Source organism: Chaetura pelagica, unplaced genomic scaffold (assembly GCF_000747805.2).
Source record: "Chaetura pelagica isolate M959 unplaced genomic scaffold, ChaPel_1.0 scaffold109, whole genome shotgun sequence".
Lineage (NCBI taxonomy): Eukaryota > Metazoa > Chordata > Aves > Apodiformes > Apodidae > Chaetura > Chaetura pelagica.
The window spans coordinates 1,240,336-1,262,469 of NW_009970725.1; the positions used below are offsets into that span (position 1 = coordinate 1,240,336).

At 36.0% G+C, this 22,134-nt stretch overlaps 1 protein-coding gene across 1 annotated transcript in view; it reads left to right on the top strand.

Moving 5' to 3' along the window:
• Positions 1–22,134, top strand: part of RB1CC1 (RB1-inducible coiled-coil 1) — a 58,628-nt gene that overhangs the window by 12,939 nt on the left and 23,555 nt on the right. Inside the window, exons 5-13 of the mRNA XM_010006809.1 lie at positions 1,786–1,988; positions 3,020–3,455; positions 7,384–7,554; positions 13,507–13,691; positions 15,448–15,634; positions 15,715–15,796; positions 16,657–16,718; positions 17,766–17,869; positions 20,289–20,415. Of these exons, the coding sequence (XP_010005111.1) occupies positions 1,786–1,988; positions 3,020–3,455; positions 7,384–7,554; positions 13,507–13,691; positions 15,448–15,634; positions 15,715–15,796; positions 16,657–16,718; positions 17,766–17,869; positions 20,289–20,415 (1,557 nt within the window). The remainder of the gene's footprint in view (positions 1–1,785; positions 1,989–3,019; positions 3,456–7,383; positions 7,555–13,506; positions 13,692–15,447; positions 15,635–15,714; positions 15,797–16,656; positions 16,719–17,765; positions 17,870–20,288; positions 20,416–22,134) is intronic.

The following is a 22,134-nucleotide window of genomic DNA, read 5'->3' on the forward strand; positions in this document are numbered from 1 at the left end:
GTGTTTTCTAATACACCTTAGGGTAAAACAGCCTGTTCTTTTGGTTGTTAATATGATAATTGAGAAGCAGTATTTCTTCTTTGTTATACGGTATGGAATTTGATTTGAGTAACTTATATACAAAGTGAATTTAAGCAAACGATATAAGAAATTTAAGTTGTCAATATTGCATTAAGCAGCTTATGTGGATTTAAATTTTATAGACAAACTGGAGAGAGTACGAAGAAAGTGACTTGCAGATTTCAGCACTATTTAGATGCTGTCCCTGATGAGCTATCAGTTGATTTCTACTTAGGATTTCTACTTACGCAGCAAATAAAAAAGCAGTTCTTTTCAAACCAGAAATACTTACTCTCATATGCACAGAAAAGAGACAGAAATTGTAATAGCTTTTAATTTCCTTGGAGTTGCATGTGTAAGTATGTTTGCATGTTCATTGTTCATCTGCTGATAGGTTAGATACAAATGATTTGAAGGATAGTGGAATTTCATTATGCTGCTTGAGACAAGGCTTGGACTTATTAAAAAAAGTGGGATGTTCATAACTTTCAGGTTTTGTCAGTATAAATTCTGAAATATTTTGATAAAATACTATGCTGCTTTGTGGTTTATTTCAGGAAGATAAATGGTTTTGGGCTCAATTGTTTTTGTGTATGCATATGTGCTGCTAACGGTGTGTTCAGCAGCAAATGCATTCTGAAATACACTGATGTGCATGTTTTTTAACATTGCTTTCTCACTATATTTGTAAGATTTATTTCTCCATGCATGGTTTTCTGCAAAAAGTAGTAGACATTTTCTTGCTTGGAGAGTAGGTAGATATTAAAACCCAACAATACAAGTATGCTTGGGGGAATTATTTCATGTAGTATGTTATTGATAAAATATTAAACTGAAGATTTTATTGTATGACTTTGGTTTTACTTTCTCATTTTGGTAGTTGTGTAATAGGCACTTAGAGGGACAGTTGTTTTTTTTTAAATTGCTAAACTTAAAATAGTTATCTTCTACTAGTAGTTAAAACTTGTGAATTTAGTACAATTGGCATTGCTGTTTGTGCAGTTCTAGTAAGTTATCGTACTTGCTGTACATAGGTCTCTGTTTTAACTCTGCTAAGTTGGGTGGTAATTAAATTCTCACCTTCTTATGACAGTAAAATGCCTCTGTGTCATCCAGTTCTCTTAACAGAAAAGCTTCCATGTTGGTTTGCACATACCAAGTTTCAGGGTATGTTTTAGAGGTTTGTGGACACTGCACTGCTTCTGATCATGTTACGTCAGTGGAAGTCTTCAGTTAATTATCTGCCTTGCTTTTTTTCTTATGCATCTTTTCTTCCATCTGATGCACCTGCGCTTCAGCTGATTGATCTTGCTCTGAGTTTCTGCTTGACTAATCAATAGTTTTCTCCTTAATGGACTTTGTTTGCCAACTCCTGCTGGTTTTAGTGCAAGCATTATTATTCATCTGTGTGTGCACTGAATATTTTATATTAGGAGCATTTAATTTTATACAGTTTTTTTTGAGCTGAAACTTTCACCTGACTCTTTGGTGATATTTCTCAGTAAATCTTCAATAATTGTTCAATTTAATCTAATACATTTTTTTAGTTAAGAATAAAGAAAGTTTCATTATTTTTCGTTGAAGTTTTAAGGTGTACAACTTTTTAACTATCTAAATTTTACACTTTTAATATTTTCTAAATGTCTCATTTTACTGCAGTAACTATATTTGTAAAAAATAACTTGAAGTGATTTATACTTTTTTTGGATTTTTTTTTCTTTTCAGGAAATGTATGAAGTTGCAAAGAAACTTTGCTCCTTTTGTGAAGGTCTTGTACATGATGAACATCTTCAGCATCAAGGCTGGGCTGCCATAATGGCCAACTTGGAAGATTGTACATATTCTTATCAAAAGCTGCTTTTCAAGTTTGAAAATGTATACTCAAGCTATTTGCAGTCCATAGATGATATCAAGTTGAAACTTACACAGTAGGTTTGGCATTAATCTTCACCTCAGTCTTCAAAGTTACTGTGTTTTAAGCTTCTATTTGTTTGATTACATGTCACAGAGAACATTGTTCCTCTTCTTTGGTAATTTTTTTCTTGTTTATGAGCACACAGAATTGTATTGAGTTATGTGAAAGATATGCTTATTAATGAATGGCTGTTTAAGAGCTGGAGTCCTTCCTAATATGCACTGGAAATAGCTGGATAATAAATTCAGACATGAATCAATATTTTAAAATACATATCTGCACTTTTGAATTAATTGCTTTTTAATACACTTGAGCAGATATTAAGAACGATGATCTCTGTTGAAAGGACAAAGTCATAACACACACTGTGTACCTTTGACCTGGCCCATGAGTGTGTATGCACACTCAAATCCTTCAAATTCTGGATGTTACTTTAGGGAAGCTCTTTAACACCTTTCTGATCATTATGGTATTATGGATTTTCTATGAGTGCTCTGCTTAACAGAATGCAAGTGCATGTTGTATACTTAAAAGCATAAATATGTTTTAACTTTAAAAAAAACAAGTTGAACTTCAGAGGTTTTACTAAATGTATAGAAACTATTAAAACTCTGCAAAAGTGGTTGGCCAGAGGACACTCAATCCTTGCTAATAAGCATTAGTATCCATGCAGATTGGAAACTAAGTCCCAGTTGTGTGATGTGTTTTGCTTGTTTGTTTTGTTTTTTAAAAATGGCATATCCAGTTTTTCAAACTGTCCTTTTTTTTTTCATTGCCTTAAAACATAAGTTTACTTGGAAGATTGGAAGAATTCATATTCAGTAGTGGAAGAGAGCAAAAATTATAACTTCTTTAGCTGTCATCAATGCTGTTGATATTAAACAGTTATTTTGAAAGGGTAGTTACCAAATCAATTTTGAAATCTGCTTCAGTTCTAAAATAAATAGTACTTGGTATTACAGGTGTTTTTTATCTTAGGTTTTTATGTCACATAGCCTTCTAGATACTGATTTATTTTTTTTCTCTCCATCCTTCTGAAAAAAGCTTGGGTTCTGCTGTTTCTATTATGGCCAAGATACCACTGCTGGAGTGCCTAACAAGACATAGTTACAGAGAGTGTTTAGGAAGATTGGATTCTTCAGCTGAGCATGAAGGGGCTGAAAGTGAAGAAACTGAGGATGGGAAATCTGCTGAATTGGTGCTTCATTCTGATATATCTAAAGCGAACAGTAAATCCATGTTAGCCTCATTTTGCAAGTCAGTTGAACATTCAGCTTTGGAAGGCACAGATCCTGAAAATGCAAAAGATGATAAGGAATCTGGTCAAAATACTACTGTCCAGGACAGTGAAAAATCAGTAGAATTGAAAGACGATGATCAGCCTTCCTTCAATGTGTCTTTGTTAGACTGGATAAATGTTCAAGATAGACCTAATGATGTTGAATCACTGGTCAGAAAATGTTTTGATTCTATGAGCAGGGTAAGTTAAACATCTTTTAAAACTCAGATTGTATTGCATTGAATGCTTCTGTTTATTTTCCACATGTTGGTGTTTTTGAAGTGACTCAACTTTTTGTAACTTGTTGTTTCTCAGATAAGTTTCTGAATGGAGACTTAAGCAGAGGCTGGGGGAAGAGCTGTGTAGAAGTGGGAAGTGTTTTAAGGGTATTTGGGTGCTAAGAATTTGACCTTTAGGAATATATATAATTTCACAATGAATGCTTCCTATCTTCCTCATTTCTCAAATAGCCATTGCTCTTTGAAAGCCAATAACTTCCTGTAGCATATAAGCAGTGACTTGGCTTCTATTCTTTCTTTGCCTTTTTCATAGAAATGATGCCTATAATCAAAGCAAATTTTTCCTGGACCAAAGTTAATGTTCTTTGTGTTGAAAATACTGACGCCTTTGTTAAAATACAGCACAAATTCATGTGGTTAATTGTGATAAATTTATGTACTTTATATATTTATGCATTATGTATTAACTGACACACACATGCTCAGAGGAGTCCATACCAGTTTGTATTTCTTCTGCTCATAGAATACAACGTTTCTCACTTTTTTACTTTCCAAGTGATTATTTTAACCATTAAGCTTTATAACCTTTTAAAAACGTTTTGCCTAGAAATTTCCATCTTGTTTTGTTTTCACCATAGCTTATATTTCTTAGTTGTCTAGCCTTGCATATGTGTGATTTTATTATAAGTCAATATGTCTTGAACAAAGAAAACAATATCTTGTCTTTGACACTTCATTTTATCTTTAAGGTAGGACTGTAAAACTGTCTCAGTTATGTCTAAACACCATGTGTTGTAGGGAACATTATGACATAGTTCTGTACATGAATTTTTCAGTTCTGTCTTCAAAGTAGTTGGAGAACTGGGCTTAATATTAAGGGCTTCTCAAGATTTTAAGCAGTCTGAATTTTAGTAGTACAAAAAAAGCTATGAAAAATTGGACTTGTTTCTTTAGCAAAAACAAGATTCAGTTTTGTGTGTGAGACTTCTGAGTTGCTGAAGTTTGAGACAATCTGTTCTGTTTGTTCAGTGATGCTGCAAGGTGCTTTCTGTTAGTTTAAAATAAGAGTAACAGAACCCATTAGTTGGCTTGTGATGAATAAATTCATTGCATATATAATATTAACAGGGCACAAATGTAATGTCTCAAAGTTGAGACAGATGTTAAACAGTTGCTTCCAATTAAATTGTAGTGATACTAAAGATGCAAAAAATGATAATCATGCTAGTTAAATACTGTTTATACCTTTTTTTGATCAGCTTTTAGTCTTATCATCCCTACCTTAAATGTTTTAGAGAAGCTATCCTGTAGTTGTCTGCTTTTCTCTCCTTGCTTTATCCAAGACTAGTCAGAAATTCTTTGTTTCAGCTATTGTAATTTTTCTATAACTTAAGTGGATTTTTTTAGGGGAAAAACATGATTGCTTCTGCAAAAATGAAGTTTCTTTTTGTTTTCTAGACGTAATTGGGATTGACAGGGAAAATGTTGTAGTCAGACTATTTTGGCCACTACCAGAAGAACTATGATCAATCTTTATCTGTTTTGGTCCAGAAAAAAACCCAAATTTTTGAAGTACAGTGAATAGTTCCTAGTTTTCTGTAGGAAAACATTAATTTACCCTCTTTCATTAGTGCTACAGACAAAGGACTGCGTCTCTGACTACCATTTAGAAATAGTTTCAAGACAGAATTGATCTGCAGATGAAAAGGAAAATACCAATTAAATATCTTGCAGTGCAATTGTTCTTCTAATATTTACTTAACATGACACTTCAGCATAGCAAGCTAGAATCAAGTGGCAAATTTTAATTATTTTTCCCCATATTTTCCCCATGCTCTCTTCTTAAAAATACAAACTATACTAATGGTTTGCAGTTGCAATTCTTATTTGAAACTCTGAATTCAGGTAAGTTTTTCATGAAAGCACAAAGCATCTGAGTATGAGCTTTATAATTTGATACTGGTAGTTTTAGCAGAACTGGTGTGTTGCACAGAGCACTGCTAGGTATTGAGTTCCTCTAGCCTTTAGGTGGTTCTACAAAGTGACACTCCTAATTGCAGAAACCTAGGCTGCAGCAAAAACAGTGTATAAGTAGGAGCTAATCATGTTTCTGTTAAGTGCTGTTGCAGCCACTTAAAAGTCCCTTCATTTTCTGGGCTTCTAAGATGAGAATAGCAATATTATCTACCAGTGAAATTAGAGCTGAGTGCTACAGATACAATTAATCCAAAGATGAGATAAAAAGAGTGGATGGAGGAAATAAACTTAAGGGTGGAATGAGAGGAATTGTCTTTTTGGGGGGGGTTTGGGTGTTTTTTTTTGTTTTTGTTTTTTAAGAAGAAGAGATAAAACACAGTTTATGAAGGTAAAAAGGTAGAACCATATGGTTATTTGGTATTTTGACCGTCAAGAAACTGTTTGGGATGCTGTAGTGAAGTAATCCTGAATAGGATGACAAAGAAGATGATTCTGTAAAACCAGTCTGGTTTAATCCCAGAAGCTATTGCTGGTTCTTGAAGATGGACTAAGTTTTGTAAGGTGATTCATAACATGCTAAAAATCCACCCTTGTAGTTTTCACCTTTGTAATTTTCAGAAACTTGAATATATTTTGTCACACTAATAATAACATTGTTTATTCTGAAAAGTTCTGGGCTACTTACTAGCTTTTAGTACTTCTCCCTTATATTCTTGTTTGGTTTTGTTGTTTTATTTTTGTTTGAAGAGAATGAAAGAACCTATTCTCTATAGCTGCTCCTTAATTTGTAATGCTTTTCCTCTCCAAGGTCCTTTCTGTACACCCCTGTAGGGTGTTTCCAGAATGAGAAAGTGCAGTCCATGAAAGCTTTTATACAGTTAAATAATAGATTGAGGAGGAAATAGAGCTTTTCTCTATGCCAGTATTGATTTATGTAAGTGGCTTCTTTGAGGGTTAATTTGTGGGCTCTGTCATGTGAGTGGCATTAACCCTGTATGTTGGTAAGATAAGTGCATTGTGATAGCTAGTATGACCTCACAGGATGGTACCCTTTCCACTAGATTCTTGTATAATAGGATAGATTTGTTCATATTCTGCTAACACCTGATGACTCTTAAGTTATTTTCCTAACTTATTTATTCCAGGTTTAGAATAAACTCTGTCCTAGATAATCTATTGCTTACCTATCTTGTTGTTCGAACTAAGGAAATAAAGACTGAATTCTTTCACTGCTCTTACAGTGAAGTGTGAAAAAGAGTTACCCTTAATGTCTGGATTTTAGTAGCCTCTTAGTGTTTCAAATGCCTTTTTCCTTAATAATGGCCTGTAAAAGAATATGGTGAAATGATTTTTTAAAATGTGTTATTAGGAAAAAAATTAGCAGAAAGTATTGCATATGTATTACTTGTAGTTCATTTTCCAGTTACTTAGACCTGATCTGCCTGTCTAAGGTATCAGTTAAATCATTTATTCAGTGGGAAAAGGCTGATGGGTCTCACAGCTTTTTCCCACCGCCCTCCCTGCAGCACTTTCCACAGAGTCACATTCATCACTTATTTTGGCTGTAGCTCCATGAACCCAGTTCCAGTGGAAACTGTGTCCATTAGCTTTAAACTGCCTTTTCCCCACCCCAACCCATCCTTTTCAACGGGTGTCACTTTCCCTTGTAAGTATCCTGATTTGTATGATGGTCTGGTTGGAATGCTTCAGAGAAATTCATACTGTGATATCAAATCCACAGACTCATTAACTCTGAAACCGATTCTGAAACCGATAGCATTAGATAAAAAAAAAAAAAAAATAGGATTATAAAACCTCATGTAGCTAGCTCATGTCACCTTTCAGTATATCAACTGCTAATAAACACTTCCTTATTTCTTTTCTTGTGTTTGTTTCTTTTTTTCCTTTTTTAGCTTGATCCAAGGATCATCCAGCCCTTTCTGGCAGAATGTCGACAAACTATTGCCAAACTAGATAATCAGAACATGAAGGCTATTAAAGGCCTTGAGGATAGGCTCTATGCATTGGACCAGATGATAGCAAGCTGCAGCAGACTTGTGAATGAACAAAAAGAACTTGCTCAGGTAATACACATTCCTGTGTGTAACATTGGAAGATGGTAGATTTTTGATACATGTATGCTCTTACAGATTACAGAGAAACAATTGCGTGTTTTAAGCTAGTTTTCAATTTATCATACTGGAGATGCTCACCAAGTTGCTATACTCATAATGACACTTAAATTTTGGTAGTTTTTACATCTTGTGGTCACATTTTCAGCACATAAGTTCAACTACTACATTAAATACTTTTTAAAAATATCGAACTAGTTGAAAATGCAACAGTGGGTGGTGGACAGCACCGGAACTTAAATTTAGGGCTTATATTTATGTGGCTTATCTATATTGAAGAAAAAGTCACTCTACAAAATAAAAATGTCTTGTTTTAAATATCCTGGATGTAATGCACTAGGAACATGTCAAGCTGAAGTTCACTGCCGCTTGGTCAGCTGCATATTAAGCTGTATATTTTTATAGCTAAAGTATTTCTGTCAACATTCTTTTAGTTATAATTTGGAAAAGTATCTTTAATTCCAATTCTGCCAATTAATATTCTGAGAAAAGCACCAATGTAAAATTTCTGGCTTCTGAGATACATCAGAAGAGTAATATTCTTTCTTCATTGGATGTGGGGGTGAGCATAGTTACAAACTGTGAGGGTAAAGGCTGAGATACTTGATGCCTTCTTTGTCTCAATCTTTAAAAGTAAGATCACTTGTTCTCTGGGTACCCAGCCTCCTGAGCTGGCAGATAGGGAGCAGAATGAAGCCCCTGTAATCCAAAGGGAAATAGTCAGTTACTTGCCATACCATCTGAACAAGGCTGTCGGACTGGATGGAATCCACCCAAGGGTACTGCAGGAGCTGGTGGAAGTGCTCACTAATCCACTTTACATAATTTATCAGCAGTCCTGGCTAACTAGGGAGGTCCCAGTTGAGTGGAAGTCAGCAAATGTGATGCCAGGAGGATCTGGGGAACTACCTAGACTTCAGTGAAGTCTTTGACACTGTTTTCTACAGCATTATCTTGAAGTGACTGGCTGCTCATAGCTCGGATGGGTGTATGCTTCACTGGGTGAAAAACTGTCTGAAAGATTGGGCCCAAAGTGCTGTGGAGGATGGATTTAAGTCCAGTTGGCAGCTGGTGTTTCCAGGGCTCAGTATTGCCTCCAGTTGTCTTAAATATCTATCAGTGATCTGGACAAGGGGATCAACTGCATCCTCAGTAAGTTTGTGGATGATGTCATGTTGGGTGGGAATGTTGATCTTCCTGAGGGTTGGAAGGCTCTGCAGAGGGTTATGGACAGGCTGGATAGGCAGACCACAACTGATTGTATGAGATTCAATGAGGCCAATTGTTGGGTCCTGCACTTGAGTCACAACAACCTCATGCAATGCTGCTCGCCTGGGGAAGAGTGGCTGGAAGGCTGTGCACAGGAAAAGGACCTGAGCATGTTGATCGACTTACAACTAGTTTCAGACTCAAGCAAATGCAATCAGACAACTGGTGGGTTGTTCCACTGTCATTTGTCCTTTTTCTTGCTAATGTAGTTCTCCATGCAGTTACCTTTTCTTGTTCTGAGGGGACATGTTTTTTTTCTGAGCCAAAAAGAGATGTTATGACTCTGCTGCATTATATACCTCAGGAGTTAGAAGAAGTCTGGCAACCATCAGGCTTGTTGTGGAGAAATCTTCTGTTATCCTTATGGTCTAAAACTAGAAAAACAGCTAGAAAATCAGAAGTTCAGTTGGAGATGTAGAATAAGAGATAAGTAGGTTAAATTTAATTTGGAGAGAATTACTGAGTCCTTGGTAACGACACTAGATGATAGAGGATCAGGGAAATGGTAGCATGATTAATGGTTGGTCACTAAGCTCTCAGTGAGGAGAGAAAGAAGCATGCCTGCAGTGGCATTTGAAGTGGTGAGAAATGTGATTAAGGACTATTTTAAATGTAAAATATATAGCTTCTGTTTCTCAAAAAAACCCCATTACAGTGCCATATCAAAGCTTCTTTATTAAATACAGGGTCTTTGAAAAGCTTTAGTTAACCTTGTACCTGAGATTGTCCTTTAACATCTTGTTAGCAACTGAAAGTATAGTAAAAACTGTTTGTGGTCATTATCTGATAATTTTCATCATTCCATCAGAGCTGGTACTGTGAAGAAAGGCATGACTTTCTTATATACCAATGTGCAATCAGAAATCGTTAGCAGGAGTAAAGGAACAATGTTGCCTTCCTATCTTGGGGTGGCTAGATCCCCCTTTTGATGAGAACTGGGTTGACTGTCACATAGGACTCAGGCTTCTTATGCTGTCCTCTGGCTGGTATGTGAAGGTGTGTGCTACCAGTATGTCTGACAGCAGACTGTTTAAAGGTGGAGCCTCACTTCAGATTATTTCCAGGAGTAAGTTTAGAAGTAAATTTCTGCTAAATCTGCTTAGCAGTGTTTATATCATAGGTCAGTGCTAACTCCAAGGGAATTTAATGTGATGGAAATTACACTTTTCTATCCCTCTGCTTGGTTGCCCGATACTGTGAGTGGTGGTTTTATCTGAGTGCCCTCTTCACTTGAATGAAGAGCCTACCTTAAGTTACCAATTCCACTTCTGAATGAGTTGCCTAAAAATCATTTGGACAGATAATTTGGCACCTTGTTTAAGTGTGACTGTAAATTTAGAATTTGTACCACTTGAATACTTATCAGACACTTTCAGATTTTCATCTTTGCCTTTCCTTTTTGTAAACTGCCTGTTCCTTATGTTATAAGGGGTTTTAAGAACAGTCAGAATGTGATGGTGTGTTTGGGTTTTTTTGAAGCATCAGTTAAATAAAAGCCTGTGGTTAAGCAAGTGATTAAGTCCACTGCCAGATCCTTTCATTTCTTGAGTTTATATTTAAGCCTTAGGAAGTGTTTTCATCCCATTCTTAACAGTTGTTTGGAAAAAAATAGACAGTTGTAAGATACTAGAGCTGGTATAATCTATTTAGAAATCTAAGAAGAATGATGAAGTGGAGGAATTGAATTATATTTGAAAACATAGCTGAGGACTAGTGTATTTTTAAAAGTAGCGCTCACAGTTTATGTGATAACTTAATATTGGGTGTTATCTGAAGAAACCCTCAATTTTATTTTATGTAGCACTTTTCAGTAGTGATCTACTTCGTTCATAAAGAAGTAAAGTGGATGTACTTTGTAGAACAAGGGTAAGCGAAATCCTGGTTGTAATCCTACTGACTGTATTTGTATTGGAAGATGTAGGCTTTTTTTCCTCAGATCAGGAAAATGCTGGTACTCTTTACAGAATTTGAGTTGACTTTCTAATCCAATCTCAGTTTCATTATTAAAATTCAAATAAAATTTACCTTATGGAACAAAGTCATCTGCTGCTAGAAGGCCTCATTGCTTAGTTAATTTGCTTGTTCCTGGACCACCTTAACAGTTCTTTTGCTTCCAGTCAGCCTTTTCAATTAACTGACCCATTAAACAGCTATTTATATGTAAAACTACATCTTGAGTTATGAAGGTGAATAGTTGATCCTCAGTCCCTAATGTTTAATAGAGAAAACTGCTTTGTTAAATTAAAAAAACTGTTTTTCATTCTGGACACTGGGATTTGTAGCGTAAGTGTGTAGAATTGTGGTCAGTAGGTGGCATTGCATAATAAGAGTATGCCTCTAGAAAATATGGAGCCTTTCTATTCCTTCAGTATGATTCTGTCTGATGGGTTAGCCTTTCTGGCATTTGCTTGTTTGATTTATTTATTTTTTTTTGAAATTTCCCTATTAGTAGTGTAGCTTTCAAAAGATTTTGCTACATCCAAATGCATTTCCATCATTAGGTTCACAAAAATGTTAAGTCCTCTATTAGCTCTGTTAAACATGCTAAAAAAAATGTGACTGGCAGATGACCTTGATTCTGGGCTTGTTCCCCTTCATTTGAAGTTGTTGGGGAAATGGCTTTGTCTTATTCTGTAATTTTACTTTTCTCCTGCTTCATATTATGTCAAATTAAACATCAGATTTTTAGATTTATAGTGATTCAGGGTGTTCTCAGCTGCTTATTATATCACTACAACCCTTCCTATTGATTGTTTGAACTGCAGTCTAAAATGTTTTTAAATAGTCTCTATTGTTTCTTCTTTGATTGGGAAATAGTAATTGGGAAAAATCTGTTTTTTTGGGACCGTTTTTAGTTTAACTGTGATGCTGATGTCATAAATCACAGAATATTAGGGGTTGGAAGGAACCTCTGAAGATCATCAAGTCCAACTGCCCTGCCAGAGCAGGACCACAAAAACACTAGGGCAGATAACTCAGAAAGGTATCCAGATATCACTCAGAAAGGCATCCAGACAGGTCTTGAAAGTCTCCAGAGAAGGGGACTCCACCACCTCTCTGAGGAGCCTGTGCCAGTGCTATGTAACCCTCACAGTAAAGAAGTTCTTCCTTATGTTGAGTTGGAACTTTCTGTACTCAAGTTTGAATCCACTGCCTGTCATCTGATCACAGCTAGAAGAGGGAAGAACTTGAGAGTACATTTGATTGTTTAGATTTTAGGTTTCTTCACAACATAGTGAGGTCCATCCATGTCCATCCCCCCTCCCTTTCTCTTTTTGTTTTCTAGTATGCCGAAATTCTTCTTTATGATTTGCATGCTAGGGTAATTTTAGTTTGTTTTATTTTAAAGACGGGCACAAGGATACATACATGGTGAAAGATACTAAAATTTATGAATAGTCTTTTGGAACATAGAGTAAATCTGGAAGGGATTTTCCAGCTCACTGCATCCAGTTTTCTGTAACTTCAGGCTCCGTGCCATGTGTTTCAGTTAAAAAGCTTACTGAGCTGCTGTTAAAAGCAATTATTTTCTTGACTTCCTTATTTCTGTTGCAAAGTTGCATAGAATCTGATTGTGCTAATGTTTCTAAACATACATTAGTCACAAATCTGAAAATATTCTTGGCTATTTTAAGAACATTTGCCCTATGTGCCCTCACACCTATGATGCCTTTGAGTTTGATGCATGGCAATTCCCTAGTTATCACAGCATGTTTCTTCGGTATCTTTGACATCCTTGACTAAACAAGCCAGGTTCTCCTGATGGGGCTGTATTCTTCATCATCTCAGTAACAGTTCTTCCTACCTTTTCTGGTTTCCATTCACTTGACTCAGATGATTCAGTTAAAATGTTTGCAGCCTGCTCTCATTTCCCAGAAGCTCCTCACTCATTCAGTATGTAAGCTGCTCAGAGTTCAGAATATGGTTGACTCTTCAGTATTCTTTTCCATCCTCAGTGTGCATCTTCTTTCTTGCCTTCTAATTGTACATAATATACTTGTTTGATACTTAGTTCGATTTCTGTGCTGTTCTCACTGGGATATAGTTACTTATTGCAGGCTTTGCAAATGTGTTTTATAGCATCTTACAACAAGATTGCTTTACATTCAGTGTCAAGTCAGCAATGACTGGTTTAATTTTTCAGCAGTTTTGTATAACTCAATGGTTTACTGCTCTCATCAGCCTCACTTAAAACTATTGTCAGGTTTTGTGTTTATTTAAGACAGTCCATTTTCCCTGTTTTGCCTCCTGCCCTTTTAGGAATCACCTGTTACCATCCAAAACAGATAATAAAGCTGCTTTTTTGCAGAAATTAGAATGATGGTTAATCCCTTCTATCTTAGTATCTACTTTTCTTCTGCATTACATTCTGTGATCTTTCACTAGTGTTGGTCAATTGTGTGAAGTTATTACAGGGTTCTTGGTAACTGGGAGAGAAATATTAGATGAGATTTATTTGGACAGGATTATAGAATAAAAATAAAGGAATGTTGACACTTCTGTGTAGTGTACTGTTATACTTCTGAATGGTTACAGTACATTAATTAAAATGCTTGCATTCTTACAGAGAAGATGGATTACTTCCATGCTTTTTGATTGTCACAGGCTCGTGTAACAAACATGTCTCTCTTCTAGGGATTTTTGGCTAATCAGAAGAGAGCTGAGAACTTGAAAGATCCTTCTGTGTTGCCTGATCTGTGTTTGAGTCATGCAAATCAGCTGATGATTATGTTAACTAATCACAGAAAACTGTTAGATATTAAACAGAAATGTACCACTGCCAAACAGGAGCTTGCAAATAACCTACAAGTCAGACTGAAGTAAGTTGTAATTTTTCAACTTTTTATGGCTTCCATTGCATCAATACTGTTTAAAGAATGCATGTCATAAGAAAATCTTTAGGAATGTATAGATTTTTCTTTAGTGGAAAGGAAGGTAAAAGTGGATCGCTTTGTTTGTATATTATTTCTAAATGTGAAACAAATTACTATTGTAAGAGAAGCTTTTCTTAGAGTTTAAATGGTCTTCATATCAGTAAAACAATACCTAAGAAGCTACAATCCCCTCTTCTTGCATCAACCTCAGAAGTTGTCAGCATTTCAAACATGACTGGCTTTTACAGGAGATTATAGTAATAAGTAGTGAAACACTCCTTAGTAGCTTGAGATCACATCAAAGTAGAAACATGCCAGTAGTTTGATTTAGATGTAGTTTATGAAAAAAAAAAATATCCAGTCACAGCAAGGAAAAATAGCAGTGTTCATGTAAGCATCATTACTGTATAGCAGGGAAGAAAGTTAAGTAGTCTTTATTGCTCAATGGAAAATAGCATTTCATTCTACTGCACTTTAATTATTAAGCTGTAGATCATTTTTCTAGCCAGATACACAGGAAGTATAGAGCATTTAATAATTTTGAGAAGGAAAAAAAAAACATTGTTTAGGCTAGCAGCAAGTAATTAGGCAATATTGTGACCTGTTAGACTTTAAGGCTGGATATCCATCAAGGTGATTTTTCTTTCTCGCCTAATGAAGAGGTGATTCTTTTTACAACATTTTTCACTGTAACAGATATTTAGGGATCGTATGTAGAACTTACGTTGTCATAAATATCACTTTCATTCCCTATATGCTGAAAGATTTGTGTAGTATACACATAATTCATAAGTTGTTAGAGGAAGGATATACATCCTTTTGTAAAGAACAAGCTAATAAGTTGCAGAGAGGGAATGCAAAGAGGATAGATCTGAAGTGAAAAATAAAGCACAGATGCAAAATACAAACAAAAAAACCCAACAGCAACCTGCCCCCTCTCTCAGCCCCCAAAGACCCCAAAACCACCTATATAAAAATCACACTGTAGTTTGGGTCAAACCAAAGGTACTTCTAGCTTGTCTTCAGTAGCAGTTAGTTGCAAAAGACCATAATGGGAATCTAATAATGAGGAAAGAACATAAACACAACTATGTTCTTAGAGGAAGATACTCTTATCTGACCTAGAAGCAGCTCTTCTGTGTTCAGCTGCTGATGGAGGTTTTTTCCATGAACTAGTCCAACTTCTTTTTTAAACCACAAACTGTTGTTTTTTTGCAAGTTCTGCAACTTACATCATGTGGAAAATGTACTTCCCTCTGTGTTTTTAATTGGCCACTTGTTGCCTTCATATAATGCTCTCCCTTTATTTCTTACTAGTCATTACTGAAAGAAAGTCAAAAGTGCATGTCTTGTAGTATCTTTGTTAGTATATGTTCCTAGTTGTTTAATGTTGGCTTGTTTGTATTGTTTCACTTTTACTTACTTCTGCATCACTTCTGTCAATAACAACACTATTTTTTTTTTGTACCTGTGGGAAATGCCTCCACCTTATGCCTTTGCTAGTTGCAGAATTTGCTGTGTTGTTTCCCCTCAGACACACCAGTTGATCACCTTTTAAATAGTTATTCTGTGATTTAGTTATATTTGTGGCTCTGCTTTGAAAATAATTTATTACTGAATATTTGCTGAACTGAGAAATTAGATCATTTTATATCGGACAAAACCAGGCTATCTTCTAAAGCTTAATAATCTGCTTTTCTAGGTGGTGTTGTTTTGTAATGCTTCATGCTGACCAGGATGGAGAGAAACTACAAGCATTACTTCGTCTTGTAACAGAACTCCTAGAAAGGGTCAAGGTTGTAGAGGCTCTCAGTACCGTTCCTCAGATGTACTGTCTAGCTGTTGTAGAGGTTGTGAGGAGAAAAATGTTTATAAAACACTACAGGGAGGTAAGTAATAAAACTTCAAAACCAAACCAATGTTTCAGTGCTAAAATTAACAACTTAATTATGTATTTTCCCTTCCACAGTGGGCAGGTGCTTTAATAAAAGATGGAAAGCATCTATATGAAGCTGAAAAGGCGAAAAGGGAATCTTTTGGTAAACTCTTCAGTAAGTACTTTCTCTTCTGTGAAATCAGAATTGTGGTTTTGTCTTTGTAGTTAAAATACTATGTTGCAGTTTAAAGGCCTATATAAATTTTATTTTACTTAAACAGGAAATGTGTGCAATGTGCTGGATGTTCCTATAATGAATAAAATATTTTTCCAGTTATTTTAATGAGATTAATGACCTGTTAGATTAACTATACAAAATACTGTGAAAGTTCTAATGAGTTTAATGCTTGTAAAAGATACAATTTCTAATTATTACATATTAATGCAGTTTGTGTTTGAACATGCTCTGCGAGTTCTTTCAAATAACACTTTAAAAACTATTACTGACTATTTGAGTGTTGCTACAACTTTCTCTGTACTACTTCAGAAATAAAACAAAACAAAACAAGAACAAACACCAACATCTAAGGAGGTTGCCCAGAAGTTGTAAAAAAAAAAAAAAAAAGTTAAAATTAAGTTGCTGGTAAAAGAAATCAGAAGGGGTTTTTTTGGTTGTTTTTTTTTTTCTTTACAAAGTCTGCAACTTACATTCTGAATGAATTGCTAAAAAAATAATTAGACAAAAGGTTATCAACATTTTTTTAAGGACACTAGCAATATTACAGTGGAAGTTTGAAAACGTAGTTGAAGCTTTTGCAGGGATGGGCATTAAGCAAGAAGAGGTTTTGGTTAAGTTGGTGTGTTTTGCATCAAGTTACACGTTCACTTGCTATTTTTATGTTGTCAAGAAATACGATAGTAATGCTGTCAAATTTAGCTCAGCTTTTAAACTGCAAAAGCTTAATTGTTCTCCCTTGAGGTATTGTTTTTATGTTGCATATTTTTCTTTTAAATAACCATTTTTTCTTTGCCCAGGGAAGTCCTTTCTAAGGAATCGTTTGTTTAGAGGGCTTGACTCCTGGCCTCCATCCTTTTGTGTATGTACTCAGGGGTTTTTGTTTCTATTTCATTTTTATAAACAGTAATTTAATAAATCAAAAACCAAAGCTTAATTCATTCAGGGTCTGTGCCTGTTACATTGCTTTGACATACATGAAAAAGATGGGAGCTAGTGTTCTTTGCTATTTCAGGTGGCATATATATAAACATCAGTTCATAACTTGCGTTGTGGTGTGAGAGGAAATGTCAGCTCCATATACCTTTTTAAAAAGGAGTCTATGGTATTGAGCAAAAAATTGCTATTAATTATCAGAAAAAAAATGAGCCAGAAGAGATGATTTAATAATATTATCCTCTCTTTTGAATAATACAGCTATAAAAATAATTATATGGTAAAGCAAGTAAAAGATTTTCATGTTTTTCTCTAGTCACTGGATCAGTGGAAAAGCATTTTTGTCTCTTTATTGGCTGGTAACAAAGAGGTGAAAAAGTATAGTTGTAATCAAGCATTGCCTGTTAACTTTGATTTCATACAGCTTGGTTAATTCAAGTAAGATAACTTCTGATTCTAATTTTATCATCTCACTTTGCCCTGTTTAACCTTTTCAGATTGTCCTTTGCAGCTTATTTTAAAGGATACTGGAAAAATTAAGAATGCAACTCATTTCAAAGTTTTGAATGCTGAACTGAATTAATACCTGACTGCGTGTTTAGCGGCACAATAAATAAGACTTCGGTGCCATCTTTTTGTTCCTAACTTTTTAAACAAGTCTGTAGTATATAGGAAATTTGGCAATAGGCAGGAAGTTTGACTAAAATGAGCATCGTAGGGGCCTTCCAGCTTGAAATACTCTGTTCTGCTGCTGCTCAAGGCACTATGGAGACATTAATGACTATAAATATAACTACTTTTTTTAGGAGGGTGAGGCCAGACATGATTCCTTGAAAAAACGTGTAAAATCTCTAGAAAAGGAGATCAGTTTAACAACAACTTTTCTGTGTTATTACTTAAGCTCTTTTTAATCCGTAGTTATCTTTATACTATATACCTTAGCAGCATGTACATTAATTTCTTCTTAATACAGACACGGAAACCTCGCAGATTTGACAGTGAGCTTCCAGATATCTCATTGAGTGACTTGCAGTTTTTGCAGTCGTTTTGTCCTTCAGAAGTACAGCCATTACTCAGGTAAAGCACCTCCTAAAACTTTCTAATTGCAGAAATAGCTTCTTCCAGTTGTCACCCCCTTCTGACTTCCACCATGTTGTCATATACCTCCCACAACTCCCCCCCAAGTTAATTTTTTATAAGGAACAGAGAAGGGCTTTTTTTGACCTGATGTATTTCTTAAGCAGTCATCTTCAATGACCTAATGCAGATACATATTACCTACATACTTCAAGTACTAAAGCTCTGACTATTTGAACACATGTATTCTTTACTGAGATGTAAATGAAGTTGGACTTTCCTCTGAGCTGTGTCATAGCTAAAAACAAGCAAAATTTTTGTTTTAAACAGAAGTAAATTCATAACTTTGTGTGTTTTGTCAGATCAGAACTAAATTAATTTTAATGTTTTTATTTGCTCTTTGTTAAATGGTATTCTGGAGGAAATAAAATAAATTTCTTTAGTCTAGCATGAGATGATAGACATCTCCTGTATTTAATGCTTTTTGTCTGCCAGACTTATTTTACTAAAGTATGTATTCCCGAAGTACCTCTGCTGTCTGTGGAAATCCATCATTTTGACCAAAACTCTATTTCCATTTTTTTTATCTCCTAACAATGAGAGACTGACATGAAAATGTAGACAGGAAAGCTACTGTTCTGTGTTTCAGGCAAATTGACAGGATTATTTTCTTACCTAGAACTTGGAAAAAGTTGACTGATAGAGTGAGCTTTCAAAGCTTAAACCTAATCAGAGAAATACCAAAAAAGGTGTAATGGGCAAGAAGTAGGCAGTAGCAAGTTCTGTGTAAGGTTCTGTCTAGAAAGTGATCTGTTTATCAGTATGACCACAACCACATCCTGCATGTATCCTTTATCCTTCTCCTAGAAGAGATCTGCAGATAGAGTTTTGCTGAAATTCCATTTATTTTATAGCCCCAAGGCCACAATCTCACAAGGGATGATCAGGTAAATCTGAAATGAAGATGCTCCACTGTCATCTGTCAGGTTTGCCAGTGGTATCAGCCTGATACATGTTACTGGTATACAGGGCAGGAGCTGAATTCAATGTATTTTTACCTCTATTTTTTTTATTTAGAATTCCTGACCATCCTTATTTTATTGCTACTGGAATTAAAAATAATTGTAGTGAGCTAGTCTGCTTCACAGTGAATTTGCTGTAGGTCATGATACAGCTGATATAACCTTTTAATTTCTCTGTTATATCACTCCTCAGTGATTCTGCTGGGGAAAAAATCGAAACTGTAGTAGTGTGTTTCTAATTTTTGGCTGAGTTTTAACTGTGTGAGAATTTTACAACCTTCCTGGAAAGTTTAGACTGAAATCGGGAAGAATTTTGCCATGCTATTGTTAAAAAACCAATCACTAACCAAACTGTAGTCGGTCCAAATTGCAGTGACATAGCCTTCCACTTGATGGCAGTAGAGGTGGGTTTATGTCAGATTCCTCCTGCTTCTGAGCTCATAATTACATTTTGCGGAAATACTGATGGTAGCGGTGAACTTGCAACCCGAACAGGCAAAGCTGTCACACACCTTGGTAGACCCTGAGCTTCAGAAGAAGCTTGAGAGCAGTATTTTGTGGCATTTTCATTTAACATCTAAAGTGCAAGCAATAGGCAAACTGAGACCCAGCACAAACTCCTTTTCTGTCAGTGCTGAATCCCTGAGCTGCAAAATTAAGTTGATACTTCTGTTTACTTAAAATGCTTCAGCCTTCTCAAATCTTAATGCAAACATACATAATGCAAAATATGCTGAGGTGTGATCTATTTTTTACTGTTGTCTAAATGAACTCCTGTTTCATTTTTTCAGTGGAACTGTTCCTGAACAAATTTAAAACTCTGGGTATATGACCTCAAGAAAATTTAAATAAATGTTACTTTTCCAGAGGTCTAGAAAGCTTGCCATTGAAAGCTTATCTTGCAACACTTGTGTTCATAACACATTAATCAGTCTTTTAATTTAGATTGCCTATCATTAAAATGAAATAGTAGAGAATTAGTGGCTACTTCAAAGGAGGAACAGATTTGGAGAGAATCCAACTGGAGAGAAGGATAATTTGCAAACATAAGCGCTTCAGTTACAGATCTAATAACTGTCAGTTTTCTTCTCTTACTATTATTGTAACTCTAGGTACTACTGGTAAATGTTTTCCTCAGAAGGAAAGTCTCTGTCTGACATAGTACTTCTGCATCATCATGTTTATCATTATCTACTCCTTAAAAGCTTCAAGTTCTTAAACGCAAATGCCAAGTGGTCTAAGTGAATTTTCCATATGAAACAGATGAAATGAATAAAGTACAAATCTTACATGGAGTTAAACTTAGTCTTGTTGGAATATACACATAGTGATTTAATATACTTAAACATACAATTAACTATGTAGGGGAAAAAAATTAATCCTATACTGTTTTTAAGGGTTCCTATACTTTGTGACTTTGAACCTCTTCACCAGCATGTACGTGCTCTACATAACCTGGTCAAGGCAGCACAGAGTTTGGATGAAATGTCGCAAACAATTACAGACCTGCTGAATGAACAAAAGGTATTTGGTTTTTTTTTTCTTTACCTAGAAAAGAGAATATGCTATTCAAAAGAGTATTTTCATAAAATTGTTTCATCAACCACTTCAGAAAGAAACTTTGTTTTTCTCGTTTAGATTAGTTGGTCTCATAACTGTTTAATAGTAGTTTTCTTTCTAATCACCTTCTAGTAAATCAAGAGTTTTGAACGCTTCAGTGAATGAAGTGAGGCTATCTAGATAATAGCACCAGAGCAGAGTGGAGGGACAGAATCCCCTCCCTGGCCCTGCTGGCCACACTTCTTTTGATGCAGCTCAGGATGGGTTGGCTCTCTGGGCTCCAGCGCACACTGGTGGCTCAGGTCGAGCTTCTCATAACTACCACCCTCAAGTCCTTCTCCTCAGGACTGCTCTCTAGGTGTTCTCCCCCCAGCCTGTATTTGTGCCTGGGGTTTTGCCAACCCAGGTGCAGAACCTTGCACTTGGCCCTTGTTGAACTTCATGAGGTTGGCACTGGCCCACTTCTCCAGCCTGTCAGGGTCCCTCTCAATGGTGTCCCTTCCCTCTAGGGTGTCAACCACACCACACAGCTTGGTATCGTCAGCAAATTTGCTGAGGATACACTCAATCTCACTTGTCCATGCCTCCAATAAAGATGTTACATAGCACTGATCCCAGTACTGACCCCTGAGGGATGCCATTCATCACTTGCCTCCACTTGGACACAGAACCATTGACCACAACTCTCTGGGTGCAGCCATCCAGCCAGTCTCTTATCCACCGAGTGCTCCATCTGTCAAATCCATGCCTTGTCAGTTTTCAGACCAGGATTTTGTGTGGGACAGTGTCAGATGCCTTGCACAAATCCAGGTAGATGACGTCAGTTCCTCTGCTACCATCCATCATCCCTGTACCTTTGTTGTAGAAGGCCACCAGATTGGTCAGATATGACTTGCCCTTAGTCAAGCCATGTTGGCTGTCACTAATCACCTCTTTATTTTCCATGTGCCTTGGCAGGCTTTCCAGGAGGATCTGCTCCATGACCTTGCTAGTCACAGAAGCAAGACTGACTGGCCTGTAGTTCCCTGGGTCTTCCTTTTCCCCCTTTTTAAAAACAGGGGCTATGTTCCCTTTTTTCCAATCAGTGGGAACCTCACCAGAATGCCATGGCCTCTCAAATATGATGGACCAGAGGCTTACCAATTTAATCCACCAGCTCCCTCAGGACCCATGGGTGAATCCCATCAGGTCCCATAGATTTATGCGCCTTCAGGTTCTATATGTCAAGCATATTCTTCACCCTAGAAGCTGTTTCTTCTCATCACTTTTGCTTCTGTGCATTCTGCCTCTGTTTTTCATGATACACCAAATGAGGTCCTTTTAGTTCCTGAGTATAGCCTGTCCCAATGAAACTGGGTGAATTTAGCAGTGATTAAAATTTTGTGAGTTTCACTGCTTCAAATTTGGTTTCTTTATCATTATTGCTATAGAAAAAAGATGTAATTTTTGTGAGACTCCGTATTACCATCTTCAGTGTAAGTGTTACTATGCACTTTGCTGACTACAAACATCTTCTGTAACTGCCAAGGATATGGGCATGTTTACTTTATAATTAGCAAATTCCTGCTTTAACCAGATGACATGAAGATCCTTATATTCTTAATTCTCTGGAACCTGAACAAGAGATTTACTGGAAGTGTTTATGTAAAATATGAGATCTAGGCTGCTCTTTGCTCTGTAATA